Source organism: Mytilus trossulus, chromosome 1 (assembly GCF_036588685.1).
Source record: "Mytilus trossulus isolate FHL-02 chromosome 1, PNRI_Mtr1.1.1.hap1, whole genome shotgun sequence".
Taxonomy (NCBI): domain Eukaryota; kingdom Metazoa; phylum Mollusca; class Bivalvia; order Mytilida; family Mytilidae; genus Mytilus; species Mytilus trossulus.
Window position 1 is genome coordinate 37926899 of NC_086373.1, and position 22630 is coordinate 37949528.

At 31.8% G+C, this 22630-nt stretch overlaps 2 protein-coding genes and 1 long non-coding RNA gene across 5 annotated transcripts in view; all 3 read left to right on the forward strand.

Moving 5' to 3' along the window:
* Nucleotides 1–227: 227 nt before the first annotated feature.
* Nucleotides 228–3161, forward strand: LOC134723615 (uncharacterized). 2 transcript variants are annotated; one of them, XR_010108135.1, is made up of 3 exons: nucleotides 228–528; nucleotides 1927–2061; nucleotides 2733–3161. It is a non-coding gene; the product is annotated as an uncharacterized LOC134723615 (long non-coding RNA). The 2 variants fall into 2 exon arrangements; XR_010108133.1 differs by having other exon boundaries at nucleotides 1967–2061.
* A 1226-nt stretch (nucleotides 3162–4387) lies between these two features.
* Nucleotides 4388–18730, forward strand: LOC134715393 (zonadhesin-like). The gene is made up of 13 exons (XM_063577580.1): nucleotides 4388–4403; nucleotides 5200–5391; nucleotides 6246–6490; nucleotides 7952–8274; nucleotides 8624–8898; nucleotides 9098–9309; nucleotides 9526–9688; nucleotides 10351–10542; nucleotides 11654–11898; nucleotides 12392–12714; nucleotides 14666–14940; nucleotides 18037–18248; nucleotides 18557–18730. The coding sequence occupies exons 1-13, from the start codon at nucleotides 4388–4390 to the stop codon at nucleotides 18728–18730; spliced, it is 2847 nt and encodes a 948-aa protein (XP_063433650.1).
* Nucleotides 18731–19045: 315 nt separating this feature from the next.
* Nucleotides 19046–22630, forward strand: part of LOC134723522 (mucin-2-like) — a 30159-nt gene continuing 26574 nt past the window's right edge. For both annotated transcript variants that reach the window (XM_063587113.1, XM_063587119.1), the window contains exons 1-3: nucleotides 19046–19232; nucleotides 21497–21741; nucleotides 22134–22456. In XM_063587113.1, the coding sequence (XP_063443183.1) occupies nucleotides 19151–19232; nucleotides 21497–21741; nucleotides 22134–22456 (650 nt within the window). In that variant the 5' untranslated portion in view covers nucleotides 19046–19150. The remainder of the gene's footprint in view (nucleotides 19233–21496; nucleotides 21742–22133; nucleotides 22457–22630) is intronic.

A 22630-nucleotide genomic window follows, 5' to 3' on the forward strand; every position in this document is an offset into this window, starting at 1 on the left:
AAATGACCATACATTAATAACCTCTATGAAATGACACAGATTCAAATAATTTACAACCTTCGATTTGTTTAATTTATGTTAGCAAACAAGTGCCGCATATCTATCAGAAGTTGTAAAATAATTATTACTAATTACAACAAACGCGGCTTAAAAGCCTTATCAATTTTATGTAATGCACGCGTACGTTGATTGTAGGCCCATAGTGTTACCACATGCCGAGAAGTCTTCAAATGGAAACACAAGATAATTAATGACAAGACGCAGGACACTTAAACTGGTCCCCTGTTGTGTTCACTTATCGCTACACTGACGGTGCGAAGCTACATTGTATAGATGGAACGGCGGACCAGTTTATATGACACTGATCTGTAATTTTGTATAATATGATCACTTGGTATTTCTCTCTATGTACGTGCAACGAAGATGACAGACAGTGGACATCAAAAGGAGGAAAGACAGGTTAAACATAGACGGGATAGTTTTCCAGTTTCGTTTATGAAACATTCATCACAGTTCAAGAAATTGGAGGTTAGTTTTGCTCAGTTTACTAGAGGTGGGGTGAGGGGTGGGGGTCAAGGATACTGGGGTCCCCTCATGGATACCCGACATACATGCTCAATGCATACTAGACGTTTAATAAGTCTCTGCTTAGGTCCCTTTTCAAATCCTCGATCGATCCGCATCTGCGAATCAATTTGCATATTTTTCTTACGATAGCACTGCATAAGAATAATATCGATCACTCCATAATAAACAAGTACAATTTGGAATAAAACATTTATGGAACTCCAAAACTGATTATGATACTGATAATCATATCATTAAAGAAAGAGGTGTATCATCAAGCAAAGCTTAATGCTATAACTAAATTTGACTTTACTACTTTGACAATTTGTTATATCACAACGATAAATTTATATACTACAAGTGTGGACACAGATCAGTGTGGATAGTATGTTTGGGTTTTTGACAGTGTTTTGTATGACAAAATAAGTTCTTTGTTATCCCCATTGGTTTCTATTTTATTAACTATGTTGCATAATATGACAACCAACCTGAGCATTAGCAGAGTTGTTTATTTTATATTTAGTTAGTTATGTTCAAGACGGACATAAAAGAGCTCGAGACACTAATTGCATCAGTTACTAAATGATTATGTCAGATAGAGTATGTTCCACATTCTTGATTTTGGATACATTTTGAAGCTAGTAGAAGAGGAACACATAACAAGTTAATTTTTTCATGATGTGATTTTCTTTTATATTGGAGATGGTATCTGAAAACATGCGAACATAAGTTTGAACGTAAAATTATTAGATAAATATTATTTATTATCTTAAGTTTAATTATTATGATATTTTTAATGTTTCTAATTGGTAATCTCATTATTATTTCCTACTGGTGAAAGTTGAAGTAATCCTTAAACATTTAAAAAAATAAAAAGTTAACTTTCTTTACGCTTAGTCTTAGAACAGCTGTTAGGACACACTAGCTATGAAATTGTTTCATAGAAAGATGGAAAATGTACCTATTATTTTAGCAAAAAGTGAAAGATACTCAGGGGCGGGACCAGTCATTTCTAAAAGAGGGTTCTAAACATTTGTTCCAATTTAAAACCAAAAATCGTAAAAAAAAAAAAGGTGTTTAAAGCACAGAACCCTAACTGGACCCGCCACTGAATCCAAAGGATATTTATACTCATAAGTCTATGAAAAAATAACACACCATTGCGAAAAACGAATAAACGAGCAAGAGATTATTTTATGTAAAAAAATAGTTTTGAACATTTTCATAAGTACCTAAAGAACTGTACACAGTCACACTCTTATGCAATCTGTTTGGCACACAGAATAATTGACAAAAAGTCTGCATCTTCATGGATAACATGACCATTTCAGTGAAAATATAATACGCTGTTCTTTATAGGTCACCAGACTCTTCTATCAAAAGGATTTTTTTTTTAAAGAAACACAAAAGTTTAGAAGGCAGACAAAATGGCAGAAGTTACTACAACCACAGAGAACATTAGTGAAGGATACATTTTGAGGGAAATCTTTAGAGGTAAAAAAAAAAAAAAAGAAACAAGTATCTTAGAATGCTGAAATTAAGATTCATAATTGTTGTTTTATAAAAGTGTTCTTTCTTATCTCATTGCTAAAGATTTTGAAAGTGTTAATTTAAATATAATTCATACATGTATTTTGACAATTGTAGTTCGGTCGGAATTGTTATTAGTGAATTAAAATTCATTACTTTAAGAATGCGTGCAATGTATCGGTTACTCTATGAAAAGGAATATATTATGAATTTTAGAGCAAGGGCCTGATATGTGATGTTCACAATGGTTCAGTTGTACAATCATTTGCACATCTTATTTATACGGCGATCAGATCCGGCTGCTCCTTCAGCCCTTGTACAACTCTCTGAAACATTTGCTTACTTTACAAGTTACAATTCGTTTTTGATCAGGTTAATGTAAGATGTTGCAAGACTTTTACCATCTTTGGTTATGCCCATTTATAACCATAAACAATGCTAGATTTTTCTGTTCTCTAACTTAAGTTTGCCTCAACCGAATGTTAAAATCGCAAAACTGTCTTCACTACTTGAATCCTGTACATGTATCTGAATGTGGAAGTTGACACGTGTACATTTACGAGCAGGATCATTTGTAGCCCATACACACATTTTTTTTTTTTGTATGAACTGCATTTTTTTATTTGATCTTTCAGATAGCTTTGGTTGAACGGAATAATGGAAACATGTATTTGGGAATATTACATTTACAAAGATGATTGTTCGAAAAGTTCAGAAGAGTTTGAAGATGAATAATTCCAACTACAGATCTGCATGTCACTAAAAGATCAGATTACTAAACGATTAGTATCAGATGCATTATAACGAAGCTTCAAGTTGTCTCTCAGTTTGTCTGTAATAAATAAGACCGTTGGAATTTTCTTATAAATTCTTTTAATTTTGTATCATGTAATACTTTTAAGATTATTCATATATAGAACAAAATTCATATTGAATGTAGAATACATTTATTCTGTGTCTCAGCCTCACCATACAGATAACTTTACTTCAAAATAAATTTATTTTATATTTTATTATAATCCGAAATCGCATTCAAATAGAATTAATTTATTCTGTGTCACAGCCTCACCATACAGATAACTTAACTTCAAAATAAATTTATTTTAAATATTGTTATAATCATAAATGACATTGAATGTAGAATAAATTTATTCTATGATTTTCTCGAACTAATAATATATATTATGGCTCTATATAATAAATTTATTTTATAAATGATCATATACCGAAAGCACCATGCATTTAGAATAAATTTATTCTATGTTGAATCCTTTACAGAGAGTTGACTAAAAATGGACAGCTAAGTGTAGATTTCAGTATAAATTTATTTTGAAATGTAACAAATAAATACTAATATAACAGAATTGTCTTTGTTTTTCATGATTTTTTCCCTAATACATGGGTTATAGAATAAATTTATTACGTTATGGTCCGAATTTGGCCTCTAATTGCACTTGTCAGAATTAAGAGTGAAAAAAGAGGAAAATTGGTTTTTTCCTTTTTTATTCTGCTCTCAGTTATAGGCAATGTTAGCCTACAGGGTTAAAACATCAAAAGTATGTAAGAATAAATTTCAGAGATAGACCGAGATCTAAACTAGTCCAAAAGTTATATATATAATTTATAAGAATCCAAAATTAGTTGATTCCACTACGCGATAGAATGATATTGACGTTTGTGATTCAAACGTATATAGTACTTCATAATAGAATTATATCATAATAACATATAATAGAACAATATCATACTGACGGGATCTTTTTAAAGTACAGAGTCACATTGTGATAACAAAAGAAATACAAAATGTCGCATATACAAAACAAACCACTAAAAAATGAAAGCCAATACAAACACATTGACGAGATGTATAAGTACCGAGCCACGTCAAACGGATATCACATAAAACCATTCAACAGTAAAAGCAATATTAGTAGTAGAACAAAGACAAATGAAAGAACAATAAAACAAGTTGTTAAGATGATAAACAACATCAGTACGCAGAATCTATACATCAAGACCACAATTCTATTTCTTGCATTTAATTGTCATTTACAATTCCTTAAAATAGATATATATGTAGGGTATATGAACAAGAGCATGTTTCCAAGACATATAATTTTAGCTAATCTTTGTCACTCACCCCCTCTCTATCGTCAGGGCATATATTCCGTCAAAAGGACTGTTAGTTACCTATAACATTTGAGAAATCGCTTCGTACCAGAAAATTTTTACTAGATAATGATTTTATGTTAAGAACTAATTCATTGTACCCTGTATTGACCCGTAGACAATGATTAAGGGCATCGGTAACTTATGATTATCACCCCTTTGTAGACCATTAAATGTGATGTTTTACGGTTTTCAAATACTGTTGTTTGAGTAATAGTTTTTATATTATAGATATTTACTAATAACTTGATATGACTATTACCATTTTACATATTAAGTACATGTAGTAAATGAGCTATTTACTATGATATAAAATTATTGGACTATTACATAGTCCTAGGTTATACTGATAAGGCTTTTACGATCATAAGAAAACGACCTACAATAAATTTTATAATTCATAATTTTGTGTTTCCACTTTGTAAATGTTTAACTAATCGATAAGTAAGTCTTTACCGAGTTGACATCCCTAGATAAAATAGAATGCAATGACGACTAATTAAATATGTTTTGTCGTAACTATGAAAATTTAGGAAACAAGAATTAAACTGTATTTATTTAGATGATCTTAACAAATAATCATGGAAATCTTAAACAGTGCAATTCCAGAAGTAAACTTTTAGGTTTAATTGCTAAAAGCCTTGTTTTCATCACATTCGTAAAACGCTCACACATTTGAAATGTAATAGCAGTATTCTATATAGTCCTACTAAATCCTTCTAATATAAACCAAGTGAAAAAACAGGTTCCTTTATGAAACAGTCTTTAGAGCTGAGGACAGGGGACTCTTAGTTAGTTTTACTTTATATATATATAGATATGTGTGTGTTCAACTCATATTATTTTATTGTTGTTGTTACTTTTGTTTATGTCACAAATATAAAGTTACTTATATGACAAATAAAGATTATTATATATTTACATAACACGTAGTGAACGGCGGATGGGCATCTTTCAAACCATGGTCGGAATGGACACAGTGTAGTCGCAGTTGTGGAGGAGGACTAAGGGAGAGGAAAAGATATAGACATTGTACAAATCCTCGACCCTTACATGGCGGCAAAAAATGTGAAGGACTAGATAATGATGACATGTTTGAAGATTGCAATACGCTGGATTGTCCTAGTAAGTTCTTATGGAAAGAAATTTTACATTAATACAAAAAAAATGAGAACATTTGATATGGTTGACAATAAGACAACTCTCTTTCAGAGGCCACATGACGAAGAAATTAGCAACTCTAGGTTGAAGTACGGCTTTAAACAAACATATACCGCATAGAAAGCAAAACATGTCATTACCCTGTAATTTTGTTTTATCAACACTTGATTTTTGATTAATTTTTTTTTAATACTTTGAAGATTGTCCTTCGTTACCTTTAAGAGTTACAATGTACTTATAAATGCAGAAAAACTTGGGAACCAAGCTTATCATAAAAAATTAATGATCAAATGGAATTTATGCTTAACTGTATGTGCTACTTTCATGAAAATTTTGTTGCCCAAATTAGGGACAGGAATCATTTGATATAAGGTTTTCTTTAAATATTTAATATGAGACAAATAATCACACAGATTAGAAAAACATTATAAATGAGAAGCTTGTTGTAAAATTTAAAAGTTTCTCTTTCAGTTCAATTCAAAAACCATTATTTATCAGTTATCATTATAGTGCTATTACGTGATGTAGTTAGTAAGAAAGAACTTTGTTCGGATCAAACCGAAGACTAAACTTTGATGTTTCCTGCTTTACTCCAAACACGTTGAATTCATGAGTACGTGAGTGCAAATGCTGAGTGTTATGCAGTATAATATATGTAGTATTAAAGCTACCTTATTATTTTGATCTTGATTGAGTCAGCTTGTTAAAAATACAAAACATGGTCACATTTATATGTTTACCCTAATAAACTCTTAACATCCATTATCTTTTCAATCACAAATAATTTTTATGTGTTTCATTGATTTTAAAATGTTTAGGCTTCTGCACATGCTTTGGATACGGCGATCCTCACTATTACACACCAGATGGTGCAGAGATACATTTTATGGGAACTTGTAAATATACATTATGGAAGTCTACAATACCAAATGATGCATGTTCATTCAGAGTTGAAACGAAAAATGAGAGAAGATATGGTCAAACGCACGTTGCATACACACGAATGATTGATTTTTTCATTGAACAAAACCAAATTCGCATTCTTCAAGGTGGTATTACTTTGGTGAGCAATATCATATTTTATCTTATCTTATATTATAATTCTCATATGAAGTAGTGTAAATGAAACAATTAAGAAAGTTCAGGTTTTGGTGGCTGAAAGTTTGTTTTTTGATTGAAATATTCCCTCCATATATTAAGCCAATATTATTGAACTGTTGCAGTATAATTGCATGCATCAAATTTACAAATAAAAGCGACATAATACTTTTGGGAATGGAAACCGATAATTCTTCAAATAGCAATCGTACCAAAGAGCATAAAACAGTTTACCGATGATCTAATATCGTTACTCGATTAGAAAATAACTACTGTATCTATAAAAAAAAACACCTTAGGGAACCACATGAACCATAAGAGGAGCGAGACTGAATACGTCGCCAGGGTAGGCGTCTCCTGTTTTGCTTGCTTAACCCGCCCTGCGAAACCCAACTCAATCGAAATGGCATAGTCGAAAAAAGGACACACAAATGAAGTGACTCTTTGTCGCGTCACTGAGTTGATCAAAGGATACATAATAATGAAAATGACAGTTAGACCATATATTAGTAAACATCTTTTTTTAAAGTTTGTGATACATATTGATTGAGATGTCCGTCTGTTTGTCTATTCGTTCATCTTCAATATCAAACTCTGCTCCTGAACCTCTTTTAAAATTAAAACAAAAACATTATAGTCTTTTGTATGTCCTGTTTCATATCATTCTTCTGAATTATTTTTGGGGATCCACTTTGTCATAAGAGCTTTGTCACATCTCCACATTTAAGGTCACATGAAATATGACCCATAATCATCATCATATAGTTCGATTATGTACTTCTGCTGTATTCTTTTATTCAGATTATTTAAGAATTTCTCTTAGCTATTGATGTTCTTTTGACATTTAATTATTTTTGTTTAAACCATTTTGTATCTCAAACTTTACCTAAATTCCTTATTGTAATTTATTAAATATTTACCTGAATATTTATCCAATGCTTACAACATTGTGCGCCTCATTTGTTCTATGTTCCCCTTAACATATACTTGATTTTGTTCACAGTTGATGTAAAGCTAGGGTAATCTATTTGTTCACAATACTTTTAGTCTAATATAATCCTCTATTAAAGAGGAGCAAAAGATACGAAAGGAACAGTCAAACTCATAAATCGAAAATAAACTGGCAATGCCATGGTTAAAGAATAAAAGGACAAACAGAAAAACAATAGCACATAAAACACAACAAAGAAAACTCACCAAGAGTAAGCAGATTCTGCTCCACATGTGGCACCTGTCGTGTTGCGCATGTTATTACAAACTCGATAAATAGTCTAATTCGGTATGTCACAATCGGGAAAACGAAACATGATTGTATTTACATGTACGACATAAGGCATATATCAGATACCATTTAATGATTTATGTCAGTTTGAAACGGCGACTTAACTATGCAGTTGTGATCCCATTATATACATATGTACTTCAGTTGAATGGCATAGCTGTAGGATTACCGACATCAACAGCAAACAACTCTATCGAGATTACAAGAAGTGGAAGTTACATCACAGCAATTCATTCCAAATGTAACATACGTGTCCAGTTTGATGGTTCTCATATGATTGACGTTAAGGTTTCTAAAAACCACTTCGGTGGAAATTTAACTGGACTATGTGGAAATTGCAACGGAAATGTCAAGGATGACTATCAGACCAAGTCAGGAACAGATGTTTCCGGTTTGGGTTGGGCCGGCTATGCATCCATCGGAAATAGTTACAAAGTATTGGATGATTCTGATCAACCAGATTTGAAGTAAGATAAAGTTTGATGTTGTTAATTTTGTTTGTATTCATAAATTTGTATTTGGTTAAAATACTTGATTAATTTTTTTATATAATATTTCAAATATATATATTATTGCTTAAGCATTAATTTAAAATTTACTTTTTGAATTACATTAACGTTGTTTCAGTAAAATTGTTAATCCTTTTGTTAAATAAAATATTGTAATATTCAAAGTATCATAAAGTATAGAAAGACTTGCAGGCGAGACAATTTAATTAGATTTTAAATGTATTCGATTTATGTTGGGTTACAATCTATGGAAGATGATTAATAAAAAAATTATCGAACAAAGTTTCATGTTCTTTCTTATCAATAGTTGTGCTGATGCTGAAGCCCCAGGTGAATGTTCTGATAAAGATAAGGAACTAGCCAAGACGGATGATTATTGCGGGTACCTTTTATCAGATTCAAGTCCATTCAAGATATGCAGAGACTCAAAGAAAGTAGACTTCACCAAGATGTACTCCAGCTGTGAATTTGATGTTTGTTCCTCTGATAAAAATAATGCTAATTGTCAAACGTTGGAGAGTACTGCACTTGCTTGCAGTCAACATGGATATAGAGTTAAATGGAGGAGCTTAAAATTTTGTCGTAAGTTTTCACTTATATTTAGGAATAACATAACAGATTGTTTCATGTTAGCAAGACAGAATGTGGATACACGGTTTAACTTACATAAATTTTAATCGCATTTGAAAAACGGAGGCATATTTGAAAGACATGTTTCGGGTTGGTTTTGTTTTTATCCCTTTTTCATATGAACTTGGTTAAACTACTGTGTCTTTTGTAGCCGTGACTTGCACAGGAGATTTTGTTTATAAAACAACAGTATCTTGCACCAATACATGCGATAATCCAACAGCAACTCAGAATTGTCAGGACCCACCTGTCGATGGATGTACATGTCCAGATAAAACATATTTGAATGGTGGTAAATGTGTGACAATTGAAAAATGTGGATCATGTAATCTTAAAATTGGTGGCATATCATCAAAATTGGCAGTAAGTATAACTTCTATAAAAAATTTAACTTGTTTAAAGAATTAAAGCTCATCTAAATGATACAATAGACTTGATTTCATTTGGCCTTTTTATCTTGTTTCTCATGCTGATGTTAAAGTCAAATATTCGTTTTACAGTCTATAGTTTAAAGACAAGTGAGAACTGTTTTTTTTTTATTAGAAATAAGAATTATTTGATGTTCTTAAATCATTGCAGTTAGGCGATGTTTATCCAAAAGGTGATTGCATTTTGTCACAAATGTGTGACTTGGTAAATGGTACCTTCGAACTAGTTACTATTCCAGCGAAAAAAAGCTGTGCATTAGACGAATGGTGTAAAACAAACAATTTTGGCATGTACGAGTGTACAAAGAAGCCAAGTAAGTAATTAAGTGCATGATGGAGTAGACATTTCGATATGAAAGAGAATCGGAAGGGAAGAAGAGAACGAAATTGAAAAATTATTACAATGAAAACTTAGTAAAATATGATGCTCATAAATTATAACACAAGTCATTCCATGGTCAAGGCAAAGATGAGCGTAAAAAGATTTGCCAACACTCATCTCTGTGATCAAAAGGATTTAAATAGTAAGAACAGCAAATCCCATTACGCATAAAAAAAGTCTTTTGTATGACATTACATTCTTGCATTGAACACGTACGAATTGGCAGAAAATTGATGAGAGCAAATATGCCCGTAATGAATTAATTATTTACAACACATTCGAAGAAAAAAAAGGAATTACTTACCTTATATTAGCTGTAATGTTGTTCTTTGTGCTCTTTGTCTGTTCTCTTTATTTTGGCATTTTTAAATTGTTTTATTCGAGCGTAAACGTGCGTCTGGCGTACAAAAATCAAATACTGGTATCTATTAAGGGTTTTTTATTCGACTTGTCTTTTGCCTGAAAAACGAATATTTTTTACAAAAAAGAAAACACGCAATTACATATGAATGTAGAATATTTCATACACCGAACTGTGCTGTCACGTTCTAACAGATAGTTTATTATCTTATAAATATAAAATTCATTCATCAGTTAATGGTGGTTGGCAAATAACTGTCAACTGGTCAGACTGGAGTTCTTGTAGTAAAACATGTAATGGTGGAATTCGCAAGAGAACACGTGGCAGAAGTTGTACAAACCCGAAACCGCAGTACGGAGGCACATCTTGTTCTGGATCTATTACAGAAACCTCGTATGAAAGCTGTAACACACTTGAGTGTCCTAGTAAGTATAAGATTGACTACTTTTGCAGAAATTTGAGAATATGGAATACAATTAAGACGTGAATATTCTACCAAACTAAAAAGTACAAATACCTACACATAACGTTTTACGACTTATGCTTTGCTATAAGCAGGAAACATGGAACCCTTAATATTTGCAAACAAGATCTAAATGAAAGTGAAAGCATTCAACCCATTTTGACAAAAACACATGCTGTCTAGCTTTGCGCACAATATATTGCCCTAAAAATTGGTAATTGAGTCGAATTAGAAAAGTGTCGGAAATAAGAATCCTTGAGGGAGTTATGTCTTAAGTCATCCTAAACATATTCATTAAGCAATACGCAATTAACTAGAGAAGGTCCGTGGATGCGAGGAAACCAAAAGTTGTGTTATTTTAACAACATACACATTATACAATGACGATTAAAAGCAGTTGACAAAAGAACAAGGAAACTAAATTAATCACATTGATTAAGCAATATTTGGAGTAGAAGCTATCGAATCTTTCTATACTTTTAAGCAAAAAGTATGTTACACTGTTAAAGGCTATGGACGGTATCGACGATTAATGGCTGCCTGTTAAGAATCTATCGTACATTTGCGTATATTGATAAAAAAAAAAAAAAGAAATGCACACAATTAACTAGGCCCCGATTAAAGATCAATTAATAAATGTAGAATTTTGTTTTATACACCACAAATGAATATTGCAAGAAAGAACTAGATTCAATTGTTGTTTTTGATTAAACACTTCCTTACTGTGAATATGCCATGCTGTTTACCTTTGTTCATACATGTTGAGCGAGTCTAAGTGTTACAATAAGGAAAATTGTTCATTATTTAAAAATGGAAATTAACTGTGATCTCCCCGAATTTAATCTATAAAGGTAAATTTTTAAGTATCTACCATTCGTTGCTCATGAAGGAATAAAACAATCAGTAGAACAGAAGACCTCATAAAAATCATTTCAACAACTGGTTAGAGTATAGAATGATGAGATTATTTTGCCATACAATATTTTACCAAATATGACTTAAACATTACAAGCCAGGCGCAAATGGATCAGAAAAAGAAGTCAAAAACAATAATGGATCTGTTTGTTCTATAGGTTTTTGTTCGTGTGAAGGCTCGGGAGATCCTCACTATTACACTCCAGACGGTGCTGTTATACATTTTATGGGGACTTGCAAATACACTTTATGGAAATCAACAATTCCAAGCGATCAGTGTGAATTTAAAGTCGAGACTAAGAATGAGAGACGATATGGCTATATGCATGTTTCCTACACAAGAATGATAGATTTTTACATGGGGAATACACAAATTCGTTTCTTGCACGGCGGAAACGTGCTGGTAAGATGCTTATATATTTATGATTATTAACGTTTTCAGTTTAACAAAACAACATTTTAACTGCATTTTTGTCCTTGAAAATCAAGCTATTGGGACATTAAAGGTAACATTTCACATGCTTGACCAACTATGTTACATTACATATATGAATACTGTTTATTGAAAAATTATTGCTTGGCATTCAACAAAATGTCTTACCTAGTTATTGATAGGACAGAAATGCTGCAAACAAATAATGCTATCAAAAATTAAAAAATATTTTAAAGACAACTTTCCTGTAGCAAAATTAAAAAAAAAACATAATAGAAATTCCTGTATTTTAAAGGTATGAAATAACTAGCAGGGATTAAAATTTTGAAGGCCTATAAATTTACATAGAAAATTAACAAGATTTGACAAAATCCATGACAATAGAGTACTTTTTTTTTAATTTATATTAGTGCCAAGTTAAGAATGTATGATTTAATTGATTATCATTGTATATTGTGATCAGATCGACGGTTACCGAGCAAGTTTACCAGTGAAAACTGGAAATGACAGTATTGAGTTATCCAGAAGTGGTAGTTTTATATCTGCCGTGCACTCCAAATGTAACATACGCGTTCAGTTTGATGGCTACCATTTGGTCAATGTAAAAGTGTCTAAAGGTTACTTTGCTGGAAATTTAACTGGGATATGTGGAAACTGTAATGGAAACTATAAAGACGATCTCCAGACCAAAGAGGGAACAGATGTTTCAACTAAAGGAGGACAAGGTTATGCTGACATCGGGAACAGTTACAAAGTAACAGATGATTCAGACCTACCGGATGAAAAGTAAGACATGTAAAATCACCAGTAGTGAAAGCTTCAAGTGTAGTTCAATTAGAGCATTTCTGGTTTGATATTTTAGACTATTTATTCAACACAAACTTTCTTCATCAGGCGGTATGCAGCGATGTCCGTTAGTTTGGTCATCCTTTCCATCGTTTGTCCTTTGCAACTGCTGGTGAACCGCTTGGCAAGTTCTTTGAGACTTTCAAAGAATATTAATCAAATGATGTATATGATTTTTTTTTATTTCCACATCTCACTGATTTTTTGGTTAGCTATGGGATGATATGGACTTCTTCATAATTGGACACTATAATACATCGTGATCCTCTCAACTTCCAAACCTCTGTTTAGTACATAACGAGGCCTTCTCAGAATCTTTCTTTGATACTCTGCATTAGGGTTTTTTTCGAATTTGTTTTTTTTTAACCTAATCATTAATTTCACTATTGCCTTAATTGGGGTACCATTTTGTATCTAAAGCTACACCTTAAGCCCTTACTTTAAATTAATGAAAAACTGTATTTGACGATATTCATTTGTCCTAGGCATTTAGTTTGCTATTTCTTTTATTTAGATTAACTCAATTTGAAGGAGGAAATACTTCCCCTTAAATCCTTGTTACAATTCATTTTTCGTCTCACTATTTCTCATTGTAATGCTTTTCTGCACACCCAATTTATTTATTTCTATTCGTTATCGTTTTCTCCCTCACCAAATCATGGATTTTAATACATAATGCTTAAGCATGTTCACACTTAACGTACTTCTATGACAAGAGGGGTGCTCCTGACAAAACAAATACACAACCTATGAGGAAACACATTACATTTTTTTTCCGACTTTTTTCTCAAATGTTTTTGGTTTTTACAAAAGCATGGATGTCAAATTGAATGTATTATTCACTACATGCATTTATGTATATCAAAATCACATATGCGTCATAGAAAAAAGCTTACACAGACAAAAACTCACCTTCGAATGTTAACCGACTTACATTTTATTGGAGTCTGACATGGTTGAATCAAAACGTTTGATATGTTTAAAATAATATTCAAGAAATAATCTGTGGCTTCCATGAATTATTTTATTTCTGAAAGGAAAATACGGTAATTTAAAACTGAAGCAAGGGTGGGTTTTCAGTGTGTATGGCTGTTCTGTTTTTACCACCTATTAGATAAAGCTTACATATCTCCAATAAATCTGAAGCTTGTTTCAATCATTTCTTTAATTAAAACTAGAAAAAAACATGTATTTAATCTTTTTAAATCTTAACTCTAACATATCCCATTTTTTATTTATCTTTTTTACTCGCAATCTACCGACAAATCGACAGTTGACATTTCGTAACTAAAGAGCTGCTATGTAAACTTGCCGAAATCAGTAAATGCGCGAATAATGCAGTAGTAAAAATAATTGAAATAAAGCCTTATTCAAAATCCATTTTCATGCAAAATTATCTGAATTCTAGTGGTTCAAAAGGAAAAAATCTTTATCTAAAGCGTTTTCATTCGTATGACATGAAGTTTTGAAATAACTTTAATATACGTTAAGTTTAAACGAACCTTTGTAGAATTATTTTTTTTTTATTTATTTGGTACGTTTAAATAAAAAAGGTTCTGTAGGTTTCTTTTCAATTGCAATTTTTAACGAAGCGAAATCGCAATGGCGTTAGTACATAAGTTACGATACATGTGGACTTACGTGGGAGATATTTTGTAAAAGCAATTCATAAGTACATCTGAGTTTGCGGTAAGTATAGATATATCAAGAATTTTATCACACGAAAGCGGAAAAAAGCACGTCATATTTGAATTAACAATTTTAAGCAATATTTTCAAAAATATGTTAGGCAATAGTTTTTGACATTATATGTAATGATATTCATTGACATTATATCTAATGACATACAAAGCAATCTGCCTATTTATTTCATTTAATTTGTTATCTATAGTTGTGCTGATGTCCCTCCATTAAAAGATTGTACAGAGGACAAACGGAAATTGGCCAAAACAGATAAATATTGCGGCTTTTTGGCAACAGATACTAGTCCATTCAAAGCATGTATGGATTCAAAGAAAGTAAATTTTGACCAGTTGTACAGTAGTTGTGAAGTTGACTTCTGTAATTCAAATAGAACCTATGTACATTGTCAAACTCTCCAGACTGCTGCTTTAGCTTGTAGTCAGCATGGATTTCAAACAAAATGGAGAACACCCACCTTTTGTCGTAAGTTTCTAATGAAGTCTTGCATTTGCGCTATATGTAAGCTTTGAAAAACTTCTAGCCAATGTAAGTATGAGGAGCATACAATATGGTATGATGGCATGATAATTCAAATCATAGTAGCATATAATAAATTGGTTTATTCTATTATTGTAGTTTCTGGTAATCCTTTCGCAGTAACATATGAAAGCAGTCACACTATTTGAATGCGTGTGCATGTATAGAAAGAGTTTTACAGTCTTAAAACAGTAAAATACTTCTTTGTTTGATTTTCATAACTGTAGTGTTATGCATATTCTAATTATAATAGAAACTGAAGAATTAAATGAACCATATAAAAATTAAGCCGAAATATCTGATTGCAAATATGTGTAATAATCGTTTTTCTTTTTTTATTAACGGAATACATTGTTGACAATTTTCTGGCAAACAAAATGTTTACGTTTCTGAGCTTGTGGTCATGTTAACATATTTATTTTTTAAAACAATACTTTTCCTATCTACAAATTTTACTATTAGTGTTCTATGTGACAGTACATACAAAAGTGGGTATCCATCGAAGGAATTTTTTTTGCTTAAATTTTCAATAAAAGTATTTAACAGGTTTAAGTACTATGAAACGTTTTAGTTTTCTAGACCAACTGATAAACAGATTCTTAAGAAATTATGGGTATAGAAAATATTTAACAAGAATAACCTAAATTAAATTAATCTTATTGATTTTTTAGCTCACCTGGCCCGAAGGGCCAAGTGAGCTTTTCCCATCACTTTGCGTCCGTCGTCCGTCGTCCGTCGTCTGTCGTCCGTCGTCCGTCGTCCGTCGTCCGTCGTCGTTAACTTTTACAAAAATCTTCTCCTCTGAAACTACTGGGCCAAATCAAACCAAACTTGGCCACAATCATCATTGGGGTATCTAGTTTAAAAAATGTGTGGCGTGACCTGGTCAACCAACCAAGATGGCCGCCAGGGCTAAAAATAGAACATAGGGGTAAAATGCAGTTTTTGGCTTATAACTCAAAAACCAAAGCATTTAGAGCAAATCTGACATGGGGTAAATATGTTTATCAGGTCAAGATCTATCTGCCCTGAAATTTTCAGATGAATCGGTCAATCGGTTGTTGGGTTGCTGCCCCTGAATTGGTAATTTTAAGGAAATTTTGCTGTTTTTGGTTTTTATCTTGAATATTATTATAGATAGAGATAAACTGTAAACAGCAATAATGTTCAGCAAAGTAAGATCTACAAATAAGTCAACATGACCAAAATGGTCAGTTGACCCGTTTAGGAGTTATTGCCCTTTATAGTAAATTTTTAACCATTTTTCGTAAATTAAAGTAATCTTTTACAAAAATCTTCTCCTCTGAAACTACTGGGCCAAGTTAATCCAAACTTGGCCACAATCATCTTTGGGGTATCTAGTTTAAAGAATGTGTGGCGTGACCTGGTCAACCAACCAAGATGGCCGCCACGGCTAAAAATAGAACATAGGGGTAAAATGCAGTTTTTGGCATATAACTCAAAAACCAAAACCTTTTGAGGAAATTTGACATGAGATAAAAATGTTTATCAGGTCAAGATCTATCTGCCCTGAAATTTTCAGATGAATCAGTCAATTGGTTGTTGGGTTGCTGCTCCTGAATTGGTAATTTTAAGGAAATTTTGCTGTTTTTGGTTTTTATCTTGAATATTATTATAGATAGAGATAAACTGTAAACAGCAATAATGTTCAGCAAAGTAAGATCTACAAATAAGTCAACATGACCAAAATGGTCAGTTGACCCGTTTAGGAGTTATTGCCCTTTATAGTAAATTTTTAACCATTTTTCGTAAATTAAAGTAATCTTTTACAAAAATCTTCTCCTCTGAAACTACTTGGCCAAGTTAATCCAAACTTGGCCACAATCATCTTTGGGGTATCTAGTTTAAAAAATGTGTGGCGTGACCTGGTCAACCAACCAAGATGGCCGCCACGGCTAAAAATAGAACATAGGGGTAAAATGCAGTTTTTGGCATATAACTCAAAAACCAAAACCTTTTGAGGAAATTTGACATGAGATAAAAATGTTTATCAGGTCAAGATCTATCTGCCCTGAAATTATCAGATGAATCAGTCAATTGGTTGTTGGGTTGCTGCTCCTGAATTGGTAATTTTAAGGAAATTTTGCTGTTTTTGGTTTTTATCTTGAATATTATTATAGATAGAGATAAACAGTAAACAGCAATAATGTTCAACAAAGTATTATCTACAAACAAGTCAACATGACCGAAATGGTCAGTTGACCTGTTTAGGAGTTATTGCCCTTTATAGTCAATTTTTAACCTTTTTTTCGTAAATCTTAGTTATCTTTACAAAAATCTTCTCCTCTGAAACTACTGGGCCAAATTAATCCAAACTTGGCAACAATCATCTTTGGGGTATCTAGTTTAAAAAATGTGTGGCGTGACCAGGTCAACCAACCAAGATGGCCACAAAGGCTAAAAATAGAACATAGGGGTAAAATGCAGTTTTTGGCTTATAACTCAAAACCAAAGCATTTAGAGCAATCTGACTTGGGGTGAATTTGTTTATCAGATCAATATCTATCTGCCCTGTAATTGGAAGATGAATCTGACAACCTGTTGTTGGGTTGCTGCCCGTGAATCGGTAATTTTAAGGAAATTTTGCTGTTTTTGGTTATTATCTTGAATATTATTATAGATAAAGATAAACTGTAAACAGCAATAATGTTCAGCAAAGTAGGATCTATAAATAAGTCAACATGACCGAAATCGTCAATTGACCCCCTAAGGAGTTATTGTCCTTTATAGTCAATTTTTAACAATTTTCATAAAATTTTAAATTTTTAATTAACATTTCCACTGATACTACTGGGCCAATTTCAATATAGATAGAGATAATTGTAAGCAGCAAGACTGTTTAGTAAAGTAAGATTTAAAAACACATCACCATCAACAAAACACAATTTTGTCATGAATTCATCTGCTTCCTTTGTTTAATATTCACATATACCAAGGTGAGCGACACAGGCTCTTTAGAGCCTCTAGTTTGTTATGTTGTTCTGTTCGTAATGTTTATAAAATTAGTTTTCTAACTTTTAGCATTAAAATGTGATGGTGGACTCGTATACAAATCGGCAATATCATGTACCAATACATGTGATAATCCAACAGCCGATCAAAATTGTCAAGACCCGCCGGTAGATGGGTGCACATGTCCTGATAAAACATTTTTAAATGGGGATAAGTGTGTAACGATTGACAGATGTGGATCTTGTAGATTGAACATTGGAAGAGGAACTTCAAAGCTCGCTGTATGCATATTAGTTTTTACTTCCTTCTGAACTAAGTCTTTATAGAATTTTCCGTGTATAACTGGTAATCAAATATAGACCTATATCTAAGGTATATTTAAAACTAAAATCGATGCCCTGTCTTCAATCGACGTTCAAATCTGATGTCATAATGAAATAATATTTCAAATTGATAGCTAATTCTATCCTACACGTCCAATATTAAGCTTATTTAATCGACATCCGTGTACGGACTTGCCACGATGAGCTACATATTGTAATTTATTAATTTCAATTTTAATCACAGTTATCTATCGTTTTTTCTTTAGTTAGGTGACGTTTATCCAAAAGGTGACTGTATCAAATCACAGAAATGCATTTCGAAAAATGGAACCTTCAACATAGTATCAGTACCGGCGTCCATATCATGCTCATCAGATGAATGGTGCAAGCTAAATAAGCTCGGTGTATACACGTGTACTAAGAAACCTGGTAAATATTAGTAATTATGCTGCCAATATGCCTTTTTCCACGTTAGTAGATAAACAAATATTTGTCCTTCAAATAATTTGAATATGATTCAAAAAGATTTACTTACATTTTTGGTTGGTCAGGCATCATCATATAACGCTATTTGTAAAGTAATTTTTGTGAAGTAACCTTTTGTGTCAAGGAATATGTACTTTTATATTTTTTGTTTCAAAGTTTTTGTTATTTGTTATTTGAAAATCAGATAATTCCTTAGATAATTATTATTGATGTAAATTTGCCACTTCAACTATCTACACATTTATGAACAATATTTTTCATTAGTGGATGGTGGTTGGAAAATAGTTAGTACCTTTACAGAATGGAGCGTGTGTAGCAAAACATGTAATGGAGGAACTCGTCAAAGAACACGTATAAGAAGTTGTACCGAACCAATGCCCAAGTATGGAGGCAAATCTTGTGTAGGATCAACTATAGAAACTGAAACTGAAAGTTGCAACACATTTAAATGTCCTAGTAAGTTGTTCGAGGATTTCTCTTCATCTAATGTGTTCAGGTGTGGAATAAACTTGATTAAACAAACAGATATAACAAGAACATTATAAAAAGTACAAAAAAAGAACTGTTTAAAAGAAACACATCAAATATTAAAAATCCAGATCACAATAAGTGACAAAATACAGGAAAATATGTAAAAGAAGACTAAACTATTAGAAATGCAAAAAGCGAAATTACTTCAATATAAGAAAGTGCGAGTTAATTATTATACATATCATCCTCCGTACACTAGTCGTATAATCTGCAACAATCATCAGTGTAAAGAATCCTTATTTTTGAAATGGATAGAACTTGTATACATATCAACTGCGAAATATATAATTCATATATTAAAGCTTTTTAAAACTGATTTTTTCTTAAAGTAAAGTTACTACATCCATCTTATTTAGTCTCTGTTTTTTTTTAATAATTCATATTTGTATTTATTGTAAATTTACACGTGGCCTTGATCGTGATATTCGAATTTTATCCGGAGCGATAGACCCCCGCTTTGTTAAAGCTGAAAATTATATTCTAATATGACGTCCTTATTAGGCGTTGTAAATAAAGCTGTGTTCTAATGAGCACAAAATATGTTTGACTCATGCGCACGAACTTACTGTTTATATTAACGTTATTTCCATCGTTATCCTTTAAAATATAATACATTTAAGGAGTTCACATAAACTTTTATTGTATATTTTTATCAAACAACATATATTTATCCTGCTCGTAGTTTTTAAACTTATCAAATATGAAATGTAATGTACAGACTCATCGAGGAGAAAACGGGAACAGCCAAACATTTTTACTGTATGTTCGTACGCTTTGACCTATAAAAATACTGTTTTTGTCCTTTTAGAATCAAAATAATTCCTTCATGTCATGCTCTTTGCTCATTTTAACATGGTTATGCATTATATTTGACAACATTTTATTACTCGATTTATTTCACTTGACTGGGCGGAGTTTAACCGGTTCGCTCATAATAAATCAGTCCATCTACAGATAGGTGTTTTAGGATTAACTCATCAATAAAGTATCTAGTCCTTCTTTTGTAACTTCCTTTGAAGACACTGATTGGTGATTAGAAATCAGTATTAATTATAACGGCAATCATCCTTATCACACACATTTTCAAATAGACTGTCCACATGCAAATTAAAACCTTAGCTCCGCCCGATCAGTTGAAATAACATTGGTAATACACCTCGCTAACGCTCAGTGTAAAATATCAACAAATATAATGCCTACCCATGTTAAAACGAGCAAAGAACATGACTTGTAGGAATTATCTTTTAAATAAATCTTTAACTTGCATCATTTTTGTCTAAATTATTGCTAAAAGAAAAATGTGTTTAGTTCTGTTAATTCTCAACCCTAACGTTAACCATATTAATTTACATTTTTATCTCGTAATCTAGCTTCAAAGCCATAGTTTGCAATGTATAACTGAGGAGTAGTCATGTTGACTTGCTGAAATCAGTAAATGACTAAATAATGCAAAAGAATAGAAAATGAAACAATAACTACCTCGTAATTCATTTTACTGCAATATTGTCCGAACTTTGGAGGGTTAACACAACGGAAAAATCTGTAGCTTTGACGTTTCATTCGGATGACGTTTGGAATACTGCACAAAAAACATTTTTGATTTTGTTAATTTTACCGAATCTAATGCATTGTTTCTATTGTTATGCTTCAGAATATGAATGAAGGTTTCGTAGTTTTTATTTCAATTACAACATTTTAACGAAGCTGAATCGACATAGCGGTTGCACATAGGTTACAATACTTGTGGTTTTACGTTGCAGGTATATTGTTACAGCCATTATCATGCACATCTCTGAGTCTGCGCTAAGTGAAAATATATCGATAATTTTATCACGGAGTTTTTTACAAAGCTAAAGAAGCACGTCATACTAGAATTGCAATTATATCTCATTATGCTTATATATCTTCTTTTTTTTACATTTACATAGTGTCTCTGTTAGTCAATTGGTGTGATATGATTGTTATCTGTAATTAGGAAATGAATGAATGAATAAACCATCGGTTATATATATATTTTACCAATAATTTTGATGAATTATGAACTTAAACACTTTTGAAATCTATTAAGCTTACATTAAAGTTATCAACAAAGTTTATTATAGGTAAATGACTATTATCTCTAAAAAAACAGCTACATTTTACTTGGATTAAGATTTATGACAAAGGCTAATTTTTATTTAATGATTTAGGTTTTTGTTCATGTGAGGGATCGGGAGATCCTCATTATTATACTCCAGACGGTGCTGCTATCCATTTTATGGGAACTTGTAAATATACGCTATGGAAATCAACGATACCAGATGATAGGTGTGAATTTAAAGTCGAGACAAAGAATGAAAGACGTGGTGGGAATACACAGGTTTCCTACACAAGAAGGATTGATTTCTTTTTTGATAATTCGACCATTCGTATTCTTCAAGGTGGCCATACACTGGTGAGCATGCAGCCCTTATAAATTACTTTAATTTTGATAATTGTCAAATGTTTTTTGACAATCTCTATTTCAAAATGTTTATAAGTGACAATTTCTTTTATGAAATGAAAAGATAAAAGGGGCAATGCAGTTTGCCTTGGTGACTTAAAGGTCCAGTGAACAATATTGTGATCTGGAATTTCAAAAGTTTCTTACTTAGTTTACAATATTTAATTATACAAACCACACGAAGAAATATAAAATTATTTTTTTTGATATCTTCATGACAGTAGAACTTAAATCAATATAACTTTTCATCTGATATTGATTTTTTTTTTCCATTTTATATAAACATTGACATTATTCCTTAACGATTTAACTTCTATCCTTATTCTAATATTTCTTCGTTTTAGGTTAATGGATTACGAGTAAGTTTGCCTGTAAAAACCGAAAATGGAAACATTGAAATATCAAGAAGTGGAGGTTTTATATCGGCTGTACATGCTAAATGTAACATACGAGTTCAATTTGATGGCTACCATTTGGTTAATGTTAAGGTATCTAAAGATTATTTTGCCGGAAATTTGACGGGAATCTGTGGCAATTGTAATGGAAATTATATAGATGATCTTCAAACTAAAGATGGAACAGACGTCGCTTCTCAAGGAAGAGCAGGACATGCAGATATCGGAAAAAGTTACAAAGTAACAGATGATTCAGACCTACCAGATGCAAGGTATGATAAAAACAACTAAATGTTATATTATTATTTTTTATTTGTGTTTTTTTTCAATTCTAACCGCGCTGTATTTGCGATCATTATGCTTAGCAGATATCATATAAATGTAAATCTAGAGTACCAATTAGGATAACTAAGTTAAAAAAATGTTATTTTACATTTTGTTAGAAA

Bases quoted from the DNA above. Each gene is read 5' to 3' on its own strand.
- LOC134715393 (XM_063577580.1), top strand. The intron at 8,899-9,097 runs GTAAGTTTTCAC...TGTCTTTTGTAG, and splicing joins GAGGAGCTTAAAATTTTGTC to CCGTGACTTGCACAGGAGAT. The intron at 12,715-14,665 runs GTAAGACATGTA...TGTTATCTATAG, and splicing joins TCAGACCTACCGGATGAAAA to TTGTGCTGATGTCCCTCCAT.